This window comes from Sminthopsis crassicaudata, chromosome 3, assembly GCF_048593235.1.
Source record: "Sminthopsis crassicaudata isolate SCR6 chromosome 3, ASM4859323v1, whole genome shotgun sequence".
Lineage (NCBI taxonomy): Eukaryota > Metazoa > Chordata > Mammalia > Dasyuromorphia > Dasyuridae > Sminthopsis > Sminthopsis crassicaudata.
In genome coordinates, this window is record NC_133619.1 from 512,723,714 (window position 1) to 512,745,406 (window position 21,693).

At 35.9% G+C, this 21,693-nt stretch overlaps 1 protein-coding gene and 1 long non-coding RNA gene across 2 annotated transcripts in view; one reads left to right on the forward strand and one right to left on the reverse strand.

The window, feature by feature from the left end:
* LOC141559775 (uncharacterized) overlaps positions 1-21,693 on the forward strand; it is a 90,471-nt gene that overhangs the window by 26,423 nt on the left and 42,355 nt on the right. The gene's annotated exons all lie outside the window — the stretch shown is intronic.
* On the reverse strand, positions 7,080-8,036 carry LOC141559706 (olfactory receptor 2AT4-like). The gene has a single exon (XM_074297443.1). It carries the CDS (start codon positions 8,034-8,036, stop codon positions 7,080-7,082), a length of 957 nt encoding a protein of 318 aa, XP_074153544.1.

Below are 21,693 nucleotides of genomic sequence, written 5' to 3' on the forward strand. Positions count from 1 at the left end.
GTATCAAAGTTGCCAAGGTTGCATCCTGGGCCATTGCCAGTTATTCTGACTTTTGTCCTGCCATTTGACTTCAGTGAACTTTGAAACATAGAGTGACGCTGACAACTTTGTGCAACTTTGCCTCACTTAAATCCAATTCACATGCAATTCAAAATAAAGGCAAACAGCTCCAGGAGTCTATCATAACAATAAGACCAATAATTTGTTTCTTGGATTCATGATATTAGAAAAAAGAGCTCTGGATTTGGGGGCAGGAAACTTGGATTCCAATCCTGGTGCCCATACTTATGATCTCTATAAGTAAATATGTGAATAGTCTGTGATTTCTTCAATCTGGGAAATGATAAATGATGGGAAAGGATTTAAGGAAACTGGGATATTAATGCACTGTTGGTGCACTTGTGAGCTGATATCACTATTCTGGAGAGCACTTTGGAACTGTGCCCAAAGTGGTATAAGACTGATCCAGCAATATCACTATAATTCTCCAAGTTTAAGGTTTTTGTTATTGCAATCTGGCTCTATACAATGTTCTCTTGATTTTGCTCAATTCACTCAGCATCAGTTCATGTAAATCTATTCCAGGTTTTTCTGAAATCAACCTGCTGATCCTTTCTTATAGAATAACAATATTCCATTACCTTCATATACCATAACTTATTCGGCCATTCTCCAACTGATAGGTATCCACTCAATTTTCAGTTCCTTACCACTACAAAAAAGGCTGCTACAAATATTTTTGCACATGTCTTCCTAACTCTCACCAACATATCCAATCATTAAATCTCAGAATTTCTACCTGCACCATAGCTTTCATAACTGTCCCCTTTTATCCATCATATATAATTACCATCACCCCTTAGTTTATGTTCTCATTGTTTCCCACCTAGACTATTGTAACAGCTTCTTTGTTGATCTCTCTGATTCAAATCTCTCTTTTCTTCAAACCATCCTTTAAAAAGTTATAAGTGGCTTTCTTTCTATACTAAAAACAGACAACCTCCCCAAATAAACAAATAATTCTCCCTCCAATCATCTTTTAGAACGCTTTACAATCTGGGCCCAGCTCACATTTCTAAACTTACTATATATCACTCCCTCTTTATACACTCTACAATCCAGCAAAGTTAGCTTTCTTTCTGTCATTGACTCTTAACACCCCATGATCTATCTCTGTGCCTTTGAATCGGCCTTCCACAGTATTTGCAATACACTCCTACTTCACCTCTTCAGAATCCCTTTTATCCTTCAAAATTCTGTTAAAAGTGTTATCTCCTGTAAGAAGATTTTCTTAATCCCCAATAAGCTATAAGTTTTTTGAGGGAAAGAATGATTTCATTTTGTTTTTGTATTCAAGGTTTCTAGCAAAGTTCCTGACTTAATACTTAATGTGTGAATTGATTTATTTGAAAACAGGAAGACCTAGTTCCAATTTTGTCTCTAAAACTTACATCTCTAGAATCCTAAACAAATTATTCAATATCTTTTTGCTTTAAGAAATGTTCTGGTATATCTTCTAAATTATACATTTATTTTGTATAGTTTAATTTTGCTGAATTTACTGGTTCAGGTGATTTTTATGATTAAGTTTAATATTTTCTAAATAAATCACTACACATCATCTGCAAAAGAGGTAATTTTGTTTTTTCACTATCTATACATTTATTCTTTTGATTTTTCTTGTATTGCTACAGTTCATATTCCTAGGACTATGGTAAATAACATTGTTAATAATTGGAAATCTTTGCTTTAGCCTTGATTTTCTTGGAAAGGTCTCTAGTTTTTCTCCATTATATATTTGTTGTTGATATTTATAATAAAGAAAGGTCCATTTATTGCTGTGCTTTCCAATATTTTTAAAAAACTATTTCGTTGGATTTTGTCAAAAGTTTTTACAGCATCAATTGATATAATTGTGTTTTTGTACTATTTACATTATTAACAAGATCCATTATCCTTGTAGTTTTCCTTATATTCAACTAACCATGCATTCCTGGTGTAAACTCTCAACATTGTCATAGTACATAATGCTCATGTTCTAATGATTCTAATATGCATATTCATTAAAGATACAGATTCTAATCTACCTTCCTTAGTGGAATTACTGTATAAGGAATAAGCTCATCGAATTTTAAACTTAGAAGAGACTTCCAAAGCCTCTAGTTCAATTTATATCTAAAAAAGTCCATTACTTTTAAGACTCCATCATGTATCTCTGTCCTTTGCACAGAGTCTCTGCCATATTTGCAATGTACTTCTACTTCATCTCTTCCTTTTCCTTACTTTTCTGTAATAATACTCAATCTGATTAGATGTGAGGTGGTACCTCAGAGCTGTTTTAATTTTCATTTCTCTAATCAATGGTGATTTAGAGTATTTTTTCATATGACTATTGATAGCTTTGATATCTTCTTCTGAAAACAGCCTACTCATATCCTTTGATCTATTTATTAATTATCAAATGACTTGTATAATTATGAATTTCATTCAGTTCTTTATATATTTGAGAAATGTTGTGCATCAGAGATAATTGCTGTAAAAAAATTTTTATGAAGGAACACCTGATATGCATTTCTGTAGTCACAATTTGATTCTCCTACTCTTGAACCCACTGAAAACACTTTGGTACCCCTCTTTGCTATAGAATGCCAGTGGTAGTCATTTTTTTTTTGCCAATAGCTATTTTTTCCCCAAATTCTAGATTACTTACACTGCTGACAGACTTAATTGAGTCATGGAGTACAGCGCTCTATGTGCTACTCATATAATTTGGGGCTTGTAGTGCCTTTTTCACTAGTGACTTTACATAATTTTAAAGAAATATATAAATTCATTTTGTCACGACCACATTTTAACCTATTTCTTTCAACATCAGGATAATCTTCTAAAAATTAAAAGTTAGTTAGTGGTGTTAGCAACAAATTTATTTTTGAAGTAGCTATTGTAAACTATCAGTTTTCCATATCCAGGACCCAGTGTTTTATAACCATTCAATCAATAAATATTTATTAAATTTTACTATATGCTGAACATGGTACTAGTCACTGGGGATATAAGAACAAAGAATAAAACAATCCCCACTTGCAATATACTAATGGAAGAGACCCAAATGCACAGACATTATAGCATAAATATAGTTAATAAATACATACAAAATATTAAATACAAGACAATTTGGGAAGGAAGGCAAAAGCAACAGAGGCAGGGGAGGAATTAGAAAGGTTTTACACAGAAGAATATGGTGATTGAATTGCATTTTAACATAAGAGAGAGATTCTATATAGAGTCTTAGAGATGCAATGAGTAATGGAGGAAGTGTATTCCAGAAATGTGGGATGTCCAGTGCAAAGGCATAGAAATGGAAGATTAGGATACACTTTTCTATAGGTCTCTTTCTGTGCATCATTTCCATTGTATTTAGAAGCAAAGGAGCAGTGAGATATGGTGCAGGGAGCCCTGGAAATTTCAGCTTTGTGATAGCTGTGGAACTCTCTTCAGAAATCATTTTACAACTTCTGAGACTCAGTTTTGGACTAGATGAATTCTAAAGTCTCTTCCAATTTTACTATTTAATATTGGGGGTTTCTTTTAACTATACTTTCTACCTTCTTAAAATATTTTTTTAGCTGAGAACTAGCCTTGAAATCAGTAGACATGAGTTTGAATCCTGTTTCAGATATTTATTAGTTTGTGACACTGGACCAGTCATTAATTCAAGCAGAACTTCACTTTCCTCACTGATAAAATAGGAACAATAATACTTATATTGACTATGTCACAGAATCATTCTGAAAAAAAGTACTTTGTAAATTTTAAAGAACAAAATCTGAATAATTTTAAATTAAATTCCCTTCTAGCTTTAACAAAATGTTCTAAAGTCCTTTCTAATTTTGACATCTATATTCCATTTCTAATATTCTATATTATAAATGCTTTCAGCTCTTAAAATTTTGGTTCTAAGAATCTGTGAAAAGTACCATGCATACACACATTACACACATTACAATATCATAAATAACCTGATATAATATGTGTGTATAGGTGTATACATATCCATATATATCATGTATGTATATATGTATGTATATATATATATATATGTATATATATATATATATTTGCAACTCCCCTTATTATAATGTTCCATTCAAATCTTATTGCAAGAAGGTTCCATTTCTCCCCTCTTTTTAAAATTCAATTTTATTTTTATTTTCAATCCCAAATTTTCTCCCTCCCTCCATTTCTACCCCACCCATTGAAAAGGCAAGAGATATAACACCCATTATACACATAAAGTCATACAAAACATTCCACATTAGCTCTGTTTTGAAAAAAAAAATAAAAACAAGGAAAGAAAAATGGGTTCAATTTGCTCTCTAAGTCCTTTATGCACCTCTATGAAGGTGCATAACATTTTTTTTTTCTTGTCATGAGCGCTTTAGAATTATGGTGGATCATTGATTTGATCAGTTATTAAGTCTTCTACAATTGATTATTGTTACAATATTGCTGTTACTGTGAAAATTGTTCTCCTGATTTTGCTCACTTCACTTTGTATCATTTCATATAAGTCTTCATATGTTTTTTTTCTGAAATTAGCCCCTTCATAATATTTTACATCACAGTAATATTCTATCACAATCATGTACCACAACTTGTTCAGCCATCACCCAATTGATGGGCATCCCCTCAATTTCCAATTTCCAATTCACCATTAAAAAAGAGATGCTATAAATATTTTTATACAAATAAGACATTCCTTCCTTCTCCCCTTTTAAAAATCTCTTTGGAATATAGAGCTAGCAGTGGTATTGCTGTATCAAAGGGTGTGCACAGTTTTATAACTCAGTTGCAAATTGCTCTTCAGAATGATTGGACCAGTTCACAAGTCCACTAACTGTAAATGCATTAGTGGTCTAATTTTCCCATATCCCTTTCAACATTGATTATTTGCCTTTTCTAATGTAAGCCAATTTGATAGGGATGAGGTGATACCTCAAAGTTGTTTTAATAGTCATTTAGATTTTTTTTTCATACAATTATCTATAATTTTGATTTCTTTCTTTGAAAACTGCTTGTTTATATCAATTGACCATTTATCAGTTGGGGAATGGCTCTTATTCTTATAAATTCAGTTCTATTCCCTGTATATTTAAGAAATAATATCTTTATCAGGAAATTTTGCAATATATTTGCTCTCCCCCAGTTTCCTTCTTTTCTTCTAATTTTGATTCAAGTTCCTTCTATAGGTTCTATTTGTATAGAAATTCTTTAATAGAACCTCACTATCTCTGCTTTAGTTGTAAATTCTTTCCTTATCTATAGATCTGATATGTAATTTTAAGAAGGTCCTATTGTCTGTGTATCAAGACCTATTCTGATTTTAGTAAATTTTCTGAAATAGTTGTTTTAAAGATATAGCTTAGTCTAAACTTTTCTGTTATGTAATTCATATTCAGATCCCAAATTTTATACAATCCTATTAATTTTATTTTGTGTGGCTTCAGAGGGAAACTATGGAACAAAGTGAAAGTATGACATGTAGATTAATTTGGGCTCAAAACTTTTTAATAATTGAAGTGGTGAGCTCACTGTTATTGGAGCTGTTCAACCACAAGGTGAGTTATCACTTGGTGGGGTTTCTGTAAAGATTTCTGCCTCTGATGTCAATTATAACACAAAAGCCTGTTTTAATCAAGGGAACTTGACATTTATAACTTAGTGCCTGAGGGTTACATTATAATACCAGTGTTACTCTATTTTATCAAATCTCTGTAAACATGGGAACAGGAAATTCATGTTGCTGAAAAGAAAATATGATAAAAGTAGGGAAAACACTGGGCTTATCATTAGGAAACCTGAGTTCAGATCCTAGTTCCATTATTTCTTATCTGTGTGACACTGGATGTCTCACTGAATCTTAGGTTCCTTATCTTTGGAATGGAGTTAACAATGCCTATACTATCTCCTTCATAGGGCTATTATGAAAAAAACTCATTAGTAATCTAAAGGTGGTAAAGAAATGGGAACTGATCCTCCTCTGGACAAATCTGAAACAAGCTGTTCAACTGAATGATTGCTAGTTCTATCTAAGTAGTCCTGATATTCGTTCAACATTCATTGGACAAACATTTATTCAACACCTACTATGGACAAAGCCTGTGCTTTCTTTATCAGGGTAGCAACAGGCTATTTAAAAGGTAGCAATAACAGCAATAACAAAAAGTGATATTTGAAGTGGTTTATTGATAGGAATAGCATAGAAAACTTTCTGGAAGTAAATTTGAAAACTGAATAAGTGAAGAGAAGGAAAAGAAGATATTTGCGTCAAAAGGATCATTGTAAGCAAAGCCTTAGAAACTAGAGGCTTATGATACATTAAGAAACAAAGTAGGCCTATTTGGTTAGAACACAGATTGCATAAAAGGAGAATGAGAAAAAGAAAATGGAGAATGAGAACTCACTAAGAGCATTAGTAGAGTGAGCATAGTCAAACAGCTATTCATTAACCTAGATACCTTGCAGAGGATTTGAATCCCAATCCTGGTTCTCCTCCTTATAACTTGTTTGACCATTTACTGTTCCCTTATCTGGGAAAATGTAAGATAAAGGACTAGGATGAGCTGAGTTCTAAAGTTTCTTTTAGCTGAGCCTAAGAAATGTAAAGACCTAACAAACGGATCCATCAGTGAACCCCTTAACTTTTCAACTAATTGATATTATCTAGAGGAGATATGACAATTACTTGGCTTACACAGCTATTTTCACTTTTTCTATCTTGGTAGCTCTGGAAATAGGTATGAGTAGAGAGCAAGTCTGGAGCCAGGAAGACTTGAATTCAAATCCAGTCTCAGTCACTTATTACCTTGTGACCCCTGGTTGTCACTTTTATTCTGTTTGTCTCAGTTCTTCATTGATAAAATGGGGAGGATGATAGTTACCTACCTTGCTGGGTTGTTGTGAAGAGCAAATAAAATAATAACTGTAAAGCACTTAGCATGGTGCTTGATACATAGTAAGTATCATATAAATGTTAGCTATTACTACCATTATTACAATTGTCTTCATCATCAAAGACTTCAATGGTAACTTCTATTCCAATGGCTTGTGAATTTGGTGATGGCTGCTTTGACATCCTTGTTCCTCAGGGTATAGATGAGAGGGTTCACCACAGGTGTCAGGATGGCATATACCACATTCCCCATGATGTGGAAGTCCACAGGAAGGTCAGCCCTGTAGGCCACATAGGCCACAGCAATGGATGTATAGTAGATGCCAACAACAAGGAGATGAGATGTGCAGGTGGAGAAGGCCTTTGACCGGCCATCTTTTGAGCTGATCTTTAAGATGGAGATGAGAATTCGAGCATAGGATAGGACAACCAGTATCAAGGGCATGAAAGAGACAGTCATAGCACAGCAAAAACCCAGGAATGTCTGGAAAGTGGGGTCTGAGCAGGAGGCCTGCACCACTGCCAGATGGTCACAGAAACAGTGGAAGACCTGGGCCAAAGTGCCAAAGGTCATCTGGGATGATTGAACCACAGCTGGGATAGGCAGTAGGAGAGCAGACATCCAGGCACCCACTGCCAGCTTGGCATTGACCTCTGGGGTCATTCGGACTGCATAGTGCAATGGGTGGCAGATAGCTTCATAGCGGTCATAGGCCATGACCACCAGGATAAAGGCCTCAGAGCAGGAGAAGCCATGGAAAAAATACATTTGCAGGAAGCAGGCTGGGAAAGAGAGGATTCGGTCACCTAGCAAGAAGAGGGAGAGCATCCTCGGGATGGTGGTTGTGGTAAAGAGGATGTCCAGTGCTGACAGGTTGGTCAGGAAGAAGTACATGGGCTTGTGAAGGTTGGAATCAATCACCACAGCCACCAGGATCAGGGAGTTGCCAGTGATGACAAGGAGATAGAGGATGAGGAAGATGAAAAAAACAGGGAGAAAGAGGGACTTTGGAAGGGAGGGGATGCCCATCAGGTAAAAGAAAGTGGGAGAGCCATCTGAGTTGTTACAGGTCCATGCATTCATGATGAGACAGAGCTTGGCCTTATTGGTATTAATGCTGGGAACATCTAAAAATGGGAACCATGAGAAAAATATTAGTCCTTACAGAGATGCCTTTGTTTTTCTGTGGGCAAATCTCTCTTCCATCATCTGTAATCCAGCCACTACCAATTGGAAGGGAGCATTTGAAAGAGTATTGCTTTTAGACTGATATAATCTGAGTTCAAATCCCTTACTATTTTGTGTCTGCTGCTTTGCCTGGTTTCAACTCCAAGAAACAAGATACCTCTCCCAAGATAAGTTCATCACTTCTAGTCTTGTCACCATATGCTTCCAACATAAGTCTTGATTGGCACCATTTCCTTCAGCCTCTACTTCCTTTTTTTTGGAGGGCTGAAGGATGGGATACCAAACTCCCCTCAAAGCCTTTCTTTATAGAAGGCAGAAACTGGATTCATATTACTCCATTTTGTGTCTGATCCTCTACCTGACTTCAACTCCCAGAATGTGATGCTCCTCGGGTCTTTCCCCTTCCCCCACCTTGGTTTCCCACCTTCTTTTGTGTGTTGTCTATTAGACTGTAAGCTCCTGAGGACGGGGACTAATTTTTTGTTAATTGTCTCTCCAGCACTTAACACACTGCATAGCACATAGTAGGTACTTAATAAACTTTAATGGAGTAGATTATACTTACTAGATCTGTAATTCCATGGAAATCAAGCCATCTGGAAAAGGCAATGGGTTCTAGTGTAAAGAATGCTAGATTTGGAGTCAGAAGACTTGGGTTTGATTCTTCCTTCTGCCACTTTTAATTTGTCCTACATTGGTCAAATCACAACCTCTTTGGATCTCAGTTTCCTCATCTGTACAATGGGAGTAGGACTAAATGACCTCTAAGCTCTCTCCCAGTTTAAACATCTGTGATTTATGACCTTTCAACCTCCATTTTCATTTATAAAGTATGGTAAAAAGATGAGCTCCTTCAGTAGCCATCTATGAGAATCATCAGTCTGGGAACAAGAGGATGGAATGGCAGTTGGTCCTGGCTTAAAGCCCTACCTATGATACTAATCGACTGAATCCCACTGAATATTGCAAGCTGTTTGACCAAGCTAAGAATCTTCCTTTGTCCTGTCAATGGTCAAAGATTGTGTCCTGAACTACAAGTTAGAAAAATTCTAGATTCAAATTCAACCTTGAATGCTTACTAACTGTATGACTTTGGGCAAGTCACTTCACTTCAGTCTGCCTCAGTTTCTTCAACTGTAGAATAAAGATAATAACATCTATCTCCAAGGATTGTTGTAAGAATCGATTGAGAGAGCATTTGTACATAGTGGTACTTAATATATATTTGTTCCTCCTTATTACAAGTTTTTTCTGGCCTTCTACTACTGTTTCTTAGACTTAGAAGTCTGTCCTTTGCTAACATGGACCACCTTAACATGAATAAAGGCAAAGAGGCCTGTACCTTTGGTCTTTTGGGGGTTTACTTGGAAATTGGACATTATTTTCCTCTTCAGTCATTCAGCCATGATGTTTGTTTCTTGCTCATGACTTCCACTTTGGCTCCACTCATGCTTCTTTCTATAATTTTGGAATGCTATAACTACCACTCCTCTATATATGTTGGTTTCCCCATTAGAATGTAAACTCCTTGAGGTTACAGTCTATATTTGTTCCCTTATCCCCCCCACTCCCGTAACACACCCTTATCATAGTTCTTGGTGAATAGTAAACACTGAGGAAAGGCATTTTCATTTATTTAAAAAAATAATAATTCCATGAGTCCCTAATAGTTTTTTTAAGAATCATTGGATCTTTTCTTTGTATCCTCTCAGGAGTGGGTTATAGAAGGATTAAAATCTTGTTTCATACAACTCTTTCTATACGCCATGCCTCTATTAAATAGCCCAACTAGCTATTGCCCTTACTAAATATTCCATTTCTTATCTTCATACCTTTACACAGATTGTCATCTGTACCTGGAATACACTTCCTCCTTGCTTCTTTACCTGTTAAAATCCTTTGTGGCACTCTATCCTTTGTGTTCCCTAGCAGCCCCAAGATTCCTTCAAAGCACAGCTCAAGGAATACTTTTAGGTATTTTCTGATTCCTCCACTTTTTAGTACTTTGTCCCTCTTTAAATTTCTTTACATGCACATTATCATTTTGCTTTGTGCTGTGTCATGGATAGAGAGCTGATATTGGAGACTGGGAGACCTGGCTTGAAATCTCATCATTTGAATTCAAATCTGGCATCTGGTATTAACTATCTGGATGACTGAGCAAGTTAAGTTACTTAATTATTATTTGCCTCAATTTCCTCATCTGTAAATGGGGATAATAATAGGTTAAAGCTGATTTTTATTTTATCTTTTTATTCCTAGAATCTAGAACAATGTCTGGTATTTAGTAAATACTTGAATAAATGAAACATCATTGACTCTTCTCTGGCTTATTTTATAGAAGAGAAAACTGAAGCAACAGAGTTAAGTAATTTGTCTAGGGTAACATAGTTAATGTTTCTCAGACTAGATTTAAACTGAGGAGGATGATCTAAGACTAGAATTGTAGGATATCCTAACTGAAAGAATTTCATAAATCATCTAGTCCAGTTGGAGTCCAAAGAGAAGTGACTTGTTAAAAGTCACACAGTGAGTCAGTGATAGAGCTAGAATTCATTCGATCTTAGATTTAAAGCTAGAAAAGACCATCCCTTTGTTTTATAGATGAGGAAACTGAGGCATAAAGGAGGTTAAGTAACTTGCCCAGGATCACACAGACAATAAGTATCTGAAATAAAATTTAAACCTAGGTCTTCCTGATCCCAAGGTTCATTTTCCTATTTACTAGGCTATGTCATCCTTCTTAGGTGTCTTCATTCCCAGTCTAGGAATCTTTCCATCCATTATTTCTAATTCTCTCCTTCGAATTCAAATAGAGCAAATCTGCTCCATTGTCTCCATATTTCAGAATATAGAGATTAATTTCCCTCCCCCAAATAATTTTTCCCTCCAGAATGAACATTTCTAATTGCTTCATACCTTCCATAATGGCCCTGGGAAGTTTAGAAGGTAAAATCAAGAACAAATTTCAAATCAATGGAGTCTGTGACATTATTAGAAGTGGTGATAAGACAGCCCTTGGGGAGAAAGGAAATAACTGAGATTTAATTCACAAGGTGGATGGGAGACTGTCTACATGGTGTGACAGAGGACACTAGATGTGTCTCTTTAACCTAGTCTCCAACCTCTTCTCATCTGTCTGGTAGTAGTTCATTCCTTTGGAGTAATTATTGACCTCTTATAAAAATGAAAGCATACATGGGAGAAATTTCAAAGCGTATTCATTCACAGCATCTTGGTGGGTACAAATTTATTAGATTTTTTTCCTTCTAATAAAAGGTGAGAGAAGTACCCAGACACTTGAATTGAGATGAGAGAAGGCATTGCAATGAGGAAGTGATGGTGACACAAGGCAAAGGCAGATTTTTTCAGTGTCACAATTGCCTTCACACTTGGCCCCGTTTCTGGTACCCAGCAAATAAGCTGAATGAGTTTAACCTTTTTATGATTAGAGAATAAACTTAAAAAATAAAATTCAGACTCCTTGAAGTGAAGGAATTGGATTAGATATCCAAAGCTTTTATCCAATACTCTACTCTGTCCATTCTATTCCTCCTTGCCCCATCATACCTTATTCCAATCCATGCTGCTACAGAGAATGGTGTTTTGGGAAATGCACTGGATTGGAAGTCAGAGCAGGAAAATTTAAATCGACTCTGCTACTTAATACATTGTGTCATTGTACAATTTATTTAACTTCTGACCCTCAATTTTCTTCTTTAAAATATAAGAAGTCTAAACTAATTGTTCTCTATGATTGATCTTCAGCTTTAAGTTCTGTTCTATACCATTCACTTCATTATATCTTTTATGTTTAATTTTATTGTGAATTGAGACTGGGGCTCACCTTTTCCACTATAGAAGGAAAAGGTTTCTGAGCAAAATAATGGCAAAGGAAAGAACATAGAAGGCATGCTTAATTGCCAAAAAGAACCTTAATGTTCCATGGTTTTATCAATGTGGATATTTCTTTCATTAATGCATCTTACGACTCTCTCAGCACCTTAGGAAATGGTCTTTCTGAGTTATTGTGGTCAATAAGCATATCATCCTGAGTGAGACAAGGAACTAAGGACTTCTCAAGATAGTAAACAAAAATAGTTCAGATCCTAGGCCCAAATTTCTGTTAAATCATCTGACTTTGGAGAGAAGAGCAAATCTTGCTAAACCAGCAGAAATATTTAAAATACTTTTAACCAAGCCCTTGCTTAATTGCTCAATCAGCAGAAATATTCAAAACAGTCCAGATCCCCTTGCTTAGTTGCCTACCTAGAAGAAATATTTGAAGTGCTTTTAACCCAACCCTTATTGCTTAACCAGGATCCCCAGTTCCATGGAGAGACCCACCTGCATCCTGGTTGCTCAACAACTCAGAGACAAATAAGGGAATAAAAATAGGGATACCCAATAATTTTAAAAGTTAACAGGAGGTAGGTGGGTTAGGTTTTTTTTTGGTGGCTTTCAGCTACATAACCTTGCTTTTGCTTCTGTACTCTGGGCCTCCCTCCTTCAGATTTTCTGGTGGAGGTATCATTCTGCTTCTCCTGAGAATCGAAATAAAGAAACTTTTTGTTTGCACCTAAAGACTCCCCTGAGTAGTCAATTTGAATTAGGATCTTTGCATCCCACACAATCCAATGCTCAAACTTCTAAGTCACAAAATTTCACAGGATTCTGAATTAAAAAAAGAACTAGAAGGCCATCTAGGTTAACCCATACCTGAACAAGAATTTCTTCCATAGCATCCCCAACAAGTGGTCATCCAACTTTTGCTTGAAGATGAATGATAGACTTAATATATCTTGGAGGCAGCCCATTCCACTATAGGACAACTTTAATAATTATGTTTCCCTTAATTTGAGCTTAAATATTCCTCTCTATAAGCTTTCCTCCAGTCTTTGGATTCTGTATTCAGGGGCCAAGCAGAATTCATTTAATCTCTCTCTTTCCCATGAAAATTCTCCAAATACTTAGAGGTAATTCTCATGTTTCTCCTAATCTTCTCTTCTTTTCTCTTGGCCAAATATTCCTTCAATATCAGTTCCTTCAACTGATCTTGAAATACTGTATTCTAGAGTTTCTTCATCATTCTTATCTTCCTTCTCCAAATGCTTTCTGATTTAGCAACACCCTTCTTTTTGTGTAGCCCTAGAACTATATACAACATTTCAGATATGATCTGACCAATGAAGAGAACACCAAGGCTCTCATTAGTCTGGTCCTGCCTCTCAGTGATAGCTAAGATTATATCAGCCTTTTTTGGCCACCATATTTCCCTGTTGATATATAGAGTCGAAGCTTCCCCTTTTAGAGCTGAGAGATAGAAAATTAGAGAGACTGTTCCTTTTCTCTTTGACTTTGTCTCTAGGCACAGTCCTGGGAAGTCCTGAGAATTTAGGAATCTGGGGGCCTACATATTATGTCCCTATTCACCTGCCCAGATTGGGAAAGGTTTCAGTGTCTCCCCTCCCCATCTGGCTAAGCCACAGGCCCCCAGCTCTATGGGGTTAGGGGAATCCAACTCTACCTGGTTCCCTGGTTCCTTTAAATCCAGGACTATGATCTTTCCTCATCCTTCTCCATTTCTTATCTTCCCTAGAGGGTTTGATACTTCCCCAGGCTATTGAAGATCAGCACCAACACCTCTGCCCCTAAGGCTTTTTCTCTCTCCTGCCCTGGGGATGCTGCCTGCCAGACAGACAATAACAACTGTCTGGCACCAAAGGAGAAGAGGAGAGCCTCTGGGGTTTGCTTTTTTGAGATTAACTAGGAAGTGGGGGCATTATGTTCCTGCTTCAGCCCCCATAGCAATAACAATAATTATGCCTCCCTTCTGGATCATACTTTCTGGTTATAAAATCTTTCCATATATCCATGACTTTGTGGTAGAGAGGAAAGGATCTTAGCAGTCAGATAAGCTGGGATCAAATCCCATTGCTGTTAAGATCTGTGTGATTTTAAGCAAATCACTTCTCTTTGGGCCTCAATTTCTTCTATATAATTGAGGGATTTAGGGCAAGGATTCTTAATCTAAGATCTGTGAATTTTTATAAACAAGTGATAACTATATTTCAATATGCTTCATTTCCTTGTATTCATTTAAAAGCATGTTGAGGAAGGAATATATAGGGAGAACATCAGCAGTTAGGGGAATATGTGAAAATATGCAAGAGATAAGCTATGTCTTAGAGGAAGAGAGGGAGCCTAGAAGGTAGAGTTAAGGAGGAAGTGTGATCCAAGAATGTGGAACTACGGAACAGTTTCCATCCTTTTTATTTTGACTCTTTCACCTATCCAATTCATGAATGATAGAGCTTAAATCTGGTCTCAGACACTTAATACTTCCTAGTTGTATGACCCTAAGCAAGTTACTTAACCTCAATTGCCTTAAAACAAAAACAAAAAAAAAATTATGACTGATAGTGGGACCTTATAATTTCATATCTTAGACAGAAGTATGGGGGCTGACTTGTTTGTGAGCCAAACTTTATCCTAGACCACTGACCTAAAGTGACTTAATTATCTCATGTATAAATACATCTGACCCCTTTTTGTATACATGGCCTAATCATGGAAAAATGCCTTATATTGTGAAATCCGAACTAGCTCCCTGGAGGCCTCAGGATCAGCCAGAGTCAGGATAAGCAAAAGTCCTTGGTCTTTAGGGGGAGAAGTGAAGAAGATGCACAAAACTGCCTCAAGCTCACCACCAGCCTCCCTTCTACTGGTCCTGTTGCAAAGTGTGGTCCTCTGCCTCTCTCACTCCACCCCCTAATCCTTACCTACAATTCTCTTAACCCCAAACATTGAGCCAACATTAACTGAGAAAAGAGCATTTGCAAACATATGCTAATCATTGTCCAATAGGTAATTAGCCTTAAGTGCTTGGTTGTCTGATCAAGCATACCCTTTAAGAGTTTCAGCCCTGCACAGTGGATAGAGCACCAGCCCTGAATTCAGGAGGACCCGAGTTCAAATCTGGTCTTAGACACTTAACACTTCCTAGCTGTGTGACCCTGGGCAAGTCACTTAACCCCAGCCTCAAAAAAATAAATAAATAAAATTAAAAAAAAAAAAAGAGTTTCAGCCCTTTACATTACATATTACTTTGGACATAATAAATACTTATTGATTGATTATCAAGAAAAGGACTCTACTGTCTAAGGGCTGAGAACAGAGTCTCTGGTTCATCTCAGAAGCTCTCACTAGTTTGTCACTAATTTGAAGGTGGCCAGTTTATGGTAAATACCTTAGTCAGCATTTGATGGTAAATCAGAGGATGTGGTTTCAAGTCCTGCTCTGCTACTTGCTTCTTATATGACTTTGAGCAAATTATTTACTTTATCTTGGCTTAATTCCCTTCATCTAGAAAAATGAGGAGATTGGATTATATAACCTCTAAAGTCCCTTCTAGCTGCAAATTCTAAGATCCATAAATAATAATAAACAAATGAGGAACTAAGCTAAGTCAGCACCATGGTTAGCAACCTGTTTCTTGTACCAGGAACAGTGCCATGGCAATAATATATCACTAGAGTCAACACTTTTATTTCCAAATTATGAATTATTACCTTGTTATGGGTCTTGTAATACAGTATATTGGTGATCAATTTGAGGTGAGAATACTTGAGTCACAATTTTTCTGCTTGTAAGCACTGTGATCTTGAAAAAGTCACTATTTTGAAACCCATACTCATGTGTAGAATAGGGATAATGATTTCTGCCTTGTCTGTTTTATATAGATAGATAACCAATGTTAACAAAGTAAAAAGAATCCAGGGGTTGAACTGGAATATTGTATTATAATTGAATGAAGGAACTGAAGAAGATTATTAACCTGAAGAAGAGCTATCATAGGGAAGAGAGTATAGAATTGTTCTATTTGGCCCTAGAGAGAGTTAGCCAACAATAATAGGAGTGTGTGTGTATGTGTGTGTATGCGCACACACATCTGCGCATGTGAATGTACATGTGTATGAAGATTTTTTTGAAAAAGATTTTGGCTCAATTAAGGAAATCCTTCCTAACAATTAGAGGTTTTCAAAAGTTAAATGGGCTATTTTAGGGGAGGAGTTGAGTTTTTCATCACTGAAGATAGTTAATCAGAGTCTGGATGACTGACAACACATTGAAGATATGATAGTTAGAATTCTTGCTTCAAGTTGGGCTTAATTTATATGACCAATGGGGTCTCTCCTCAGTTCTGAGATTCTGATTCCTACACTGTGATTCTCAAGTTAGAATTGATATAAAAGTGTTTTCTAAATAATAAAGTTCTTTGAAACCTATATAGGGCTACAGTACCCGTAAAGTGTTTGTGTAAATGATAGAGCTATTTAAAATAATAAAACACTTTGAAATCAGGAGAGTAGTTAGAAAATGTTTAAAAACTATAAATTCTTTTTCAAATTGCAAAGTGCCCTGAATATGCAAGGGATTATTATTTTGCCATTATTATTAGTAGTAGTAATTATTAATAGTAATATTTATTGTTACTGGTAATTGTTATTTATAGTAGTAATTAGTAGTAGTATTCTTAGTATTAGTAATAATAATTCTAAACAACTCCACAAGCCTTTGTTAACACCTACTTGGTTTCAGTAGAACTTGTGAATATAAATAATCACTGGCCAAAAGAAGCTTACATTTTACTGAGAGGAGGAGCAAGATATGATGAAACTGATGAAATTGAAGAAATGATACTTTCCTAGATGGAAACTTTCTCATTCATTCATTAATTCATTTAGTAGTAAATATTTATTACATACCTATTATATGCTGGATACTGAGGGAATATGTAAAGTTTAGACAAGATATAATCCTTTCCCTTATGGTGCTTACAACCTAGTAAAGGGATAAAGTAGTAAGATTGATGATTGTTATGAACAAAATATTACATTATAAAAGTGCATTAAGCCTTATACATAGAATCTTTTCTGCTAGAGAATGATGGTAATAGATACATTATAAAACCAGTCCAGAGTCAGTTGGTAAGCTTAGGAAGCTGAACCAGCCTCTGTAACTAGATGAGAAAACAGTATGGGTTAGAGAAAAGGTCACTAGATTCAGAGGTCGTAGATTTAAATCTAAGGATTTTTTTTTTAAATTACTACCTGGGAGTAAGTAACTTCTTCTCTTGGAACTCAATTTCCTTATCTATTAAATGAATGAGTTGGACTAAGTGATCTCTATGTTCTCTTTCCTATCCTAATTTAAAAACCAGTCAATTCCCTGACTATCCATGACAGTTCAAGGCATGAATAGTGGTGAACAGAGTACCAGAATTGGAGGGAGAAAAACTTGAGTTCAAAACCAGCTCCAGACCTTATTTATTGTGTGACCCTGGTCAAATCACTGCTTCTCTTACTTTCAGTTTCCTCAGTAGTAAGATGGAGGTAATCATAGCACATACCTCACAAGATTGTTTTCAGGACCAAATGAAATATTTGTAAAACGCTTGGCAAACATTTAAGCACAATATAAATGTGGGTAATTATTACATGATGATTCAAGTCTCTTCAGATCTAATGTTTCTAAGGTCACTTCCACCTTTGACATTCCGTCTTCTCTCAGCTAAAGTCCTTTACAACACTAATTTTCTGTGTTCTATGTTCAAAACGTCTAGGCAATTGAGTAAAACTTATGAACTCTTTTTCAGAACAATGTTTTTAATTTTACAAAATAAAATCCATAAGATTCCTAAAGAAACCAAGTATTACAAAATGAAGTTATCAAAATATGTTTTAAAAAATAACTTCTCAGACCTCCATGAAATCTATTGTATGGAATCCAGATTAAGAATCCCTGAGTCAAGATATATGTCTGTATGAAAAGGTGCTCTAAATCACTATTGATCAGAGAAATGCAAATTAAGACAACTAAGATACCACTACCCACCTGTCAGGTTGGCTAAAATAATAGGAAAAGATAATGACAAATGTTGGAGAGGATGTGGGAAAACTGGAACACTAATACATTGCTGGTGCAGTTGTGAACTGATCCAATCATTCTGGAGAACAATTTGTACTATACTCAAAATATTATCAAAACCTTTGATCCAGCAGTGTTTCTACTGGGCTTATATCCCAAAGAAATCTTAAGGGAGGGAAAGGGACCCATATGTATAAAAATGTTTGTGGCAGACCTCTTTGTAGTGGTAAGAAAATGGAAATTGAATGGATGCCTATCAGATGAAGAATGGCTGAATAAGTTAGGGTATATGAATGTTATGGAATATTATTGTTCTATAAGAAATGACCAGTAGGATGATTTCAAAGAGTCCTGGAGAGACTTACATGAACTGATGCTGAGTGAAATGAGCAGAACCAGAAGATCAACAAGATTATATGACAATCGATTCTGATGGACATGGTTCTTTTCAACAATGAGATGATTCAGGTCAGTCCCAATGATCTTGTGATGAAGAGAGCCATCTACACCCAAAGAGAGAACTGTGAGAACTGAATATGGTTCACAAAATAAAATTTTCACTCTTTTTGTTGTGATTTGCTTGAACTTTATTTTCTTTCACATTTTTCCCTTTTTGATCTGATTTTTCTTGTGTAGCAAGATAATTGTATAGATATGCTGCCTATATTGGATTTAACATATATTGGATTACTTGTCATCTAGGGGAGGGAATGGAGGGAAGGAGGAAAAATTGAATCATAAGGTTTTTCAAGGGTCAATGTTGAAAAATCATCTTTGCATATGTTTTGAAAATTAAAAAAAAACTTCAATAAAAAAGAAAAAAGATATATGTCTAGAATGGGAAGAAGTTAGAATTTAAATGAAGGGAGGATTCCTGGCCAAAACAAACAAACAAACAAACAAAAAAAACAAAACAAAACAAAAAAACATCATTAATCTTTTCAAGTGTAGAAATATTGAAGATTTACATCAGATGAACCAAGAAAAAGGAAGAAAACATTTATTTTGACTCCAACAGATTCTGGGAGAAGTAAGGGAATCCTCCGTACCAAGCATTACCGGTGACATTAAGAGCCAAATGGGGTTCATTCCCAGGGGCTCTCAGTATGAGGCAAGCACCCTGTTAGTTCAACTTTGATGTTGTGATGAATTGAAGTATTTGTAAGTCATTAAACACTTAGCAAAAGGAGTGCTTTTTAGCCCAACATTAGCAGGGATTTGCAGCAGGGATATAATGGGACTTAGCTTCTACAGATAGAGGGTCCTCAGCTTCATATAGAACCTTTTAGGTAGATCAGAGAGTGGTGTCTCATGGGAACCTTTTATACCCTTTGGTGACTAAGAAGTCACATCTACATAGGCAAAAATCATCAAGAAGCTGTATCAAGGGAGGCATAGCTTGAAACTTGACTGACAACTAGGTCACTTTCTTCTTGGTTTTGATGCCATTTCTTAGCCTATGTTGGGATGGTGAGAAAGAGGGATCTCTGGTAGATATTGGCCCTGTTACATGGAACTAACCAATCAAAGCTAAGTGTAGAGTAATGATAAAAAAAAATAACTCACATTTTATGGTAGAGGTTTATAAAATACTTTCCTAAGAAATAGACTCTTTCAGATTTAGAAGTGACCTTAAAGATCATTATATGTGCCTTCTCCATTCATTTTACAGCTGAAACAGACAATTGTGCAGACATTAAGTGATATAGATAATGTCACACAGTTTATGTTGGTCAGAACTAGAGTGTCCCACCCAAATATTAATGCTCTTTCTACCTCAAAACAGTAGATATTCAGTATAGAAAAGGGGAAGTGAATAAGAGCCTAGGTAAGCAACAATCTAAACAATAAAACTTAGAGGATAATCTATGTGGGTAAAAAAGGGAACTGGAAATCCTTAGCTGGAATTGACCTAAAGCAAATTTCCCTACAGAATTCCCCTTAAGTGTATCCTGGGAATGATTCCAGATATTTCTTAACCTTCGTGCAGTCAAAGACATAGCTTCAGGCCAGTACATGATTGCCAATTTCTTGCCAGGTATAGGTTAGGTCAGAGACCAGGCAAGCCACTTATGATTGCATGACCTTAGACAAATCTTTTCCCCTCCCTTTCTCTCTCTAGCCCTCAGTTTCCTTGGCTATATAATGGAGTTTATAACCCTCTCCCTAGTTGCTTCACAAGTGTGGTGTAAGGATCTAACCTACTAATATGTGAAGTGCTTTGCAACTGTAAAATCCCATAGAAATGTTTTTGTTAGAGATAATAATAGAAAATGTGACTTATTGATATAGTGAACTTCCAGTTTTGGAAACTTCCTCAAGCAATGTAGGTAAACACTTTTTTTTCAATGTATACTTTTAGAGAGTTGTCTAAAATGCTGAGAAATTCTGTGTCCAAGGGCCCATAAAATCAGTATATCTCAAAGGCAAAACCAGCTCTCTATCAATTATGCCAGGGCTGCTTCTTAGTGCTGTCATTATTATAGTGATAATTGTTATTACCAGTATGCAAAAAAGGAGAAAAATCAGTAGACAGCTAGACATTATCAAGAAAATTTTTATTTTACACATCTTTTGGAGCCATGGAAATGGAAAAAGCCTGATCTCAGGTTTTTGGTGGTTAATATTGCAGTTCTGGAGAACATGGGAAACCGACCTGAATTTCAATGCATCATCCCAATGATAAAACTAAAGTGATTTGTGTCTGCTCTTGTTGATAGGAATTTGTTGGCAGAAGGTGAAATAGAGATATGTTGTAACAAGGTCAAGAAGAAGAGAATAAATGGTTAAAATTCATCCTTAGTCCAGGCTCAGTTTTAGCAAAATAAATCAACTGATGTGCAACAATTTCTTGTTGGCTGGTGTGCTTCATGGTCTTAGAAAAAGCATTGATGATGATCGTTACCATCTTTAATCTATGTCTGTCATGGAATAGAATTGACCTTGGACCAATAGAGGGCAAACTCTGGCAATAACTACCATCCACAATGTTTTGAGCCTTCAAAAATTGAGTTTGAGTTTCACGTCCAATGTTTAAGAATTCTATAACCTTAAATGAGTCTAAAATTTATGTTACTGTTATTAATAGAGGAGAGCTGAAGGTACAAGGACAGACAGACATTTGTGGACTTAATGATGAAATTCAGTATAGTTCAGTTTATTAATCATTTATTCCATGCCTTTTATGAGCAGGGATCTTGGTGGTATACAAAGTTCTTCACTAATAATAAATCTTATTAAAAATGAGAAGTCTACACTAATATTGTAAAACAAGGAGTGTATGTAGTCTTCCATCTCTCCACTTTAAAGATTAAGAAACTGAGACCCAGAGGAACAACATCTCAAGGTCATGTAGCAAGGAATTTTAGGGACCAGGAATTTCCCCATGCCAAGTTTAGAACCATTTTCACTATACCCTAAAGCAATTTAAAAATCATGACCTTCTTTAATCTCTTTGGAGTTGGCAGGTTGGGGGTTTTTATCCCCATTTTTTAGAGGAGGAAACAAAGGCTTGGAGAAAGGGAGTGACTTCAGCAGAGCAGTGACAAGAGTTGGGATTTGTCCTGAGTACTGCTACTGTTAAGTCTGGTGCTTTTGCCCCTGCACTGATGTGGTACCTGCC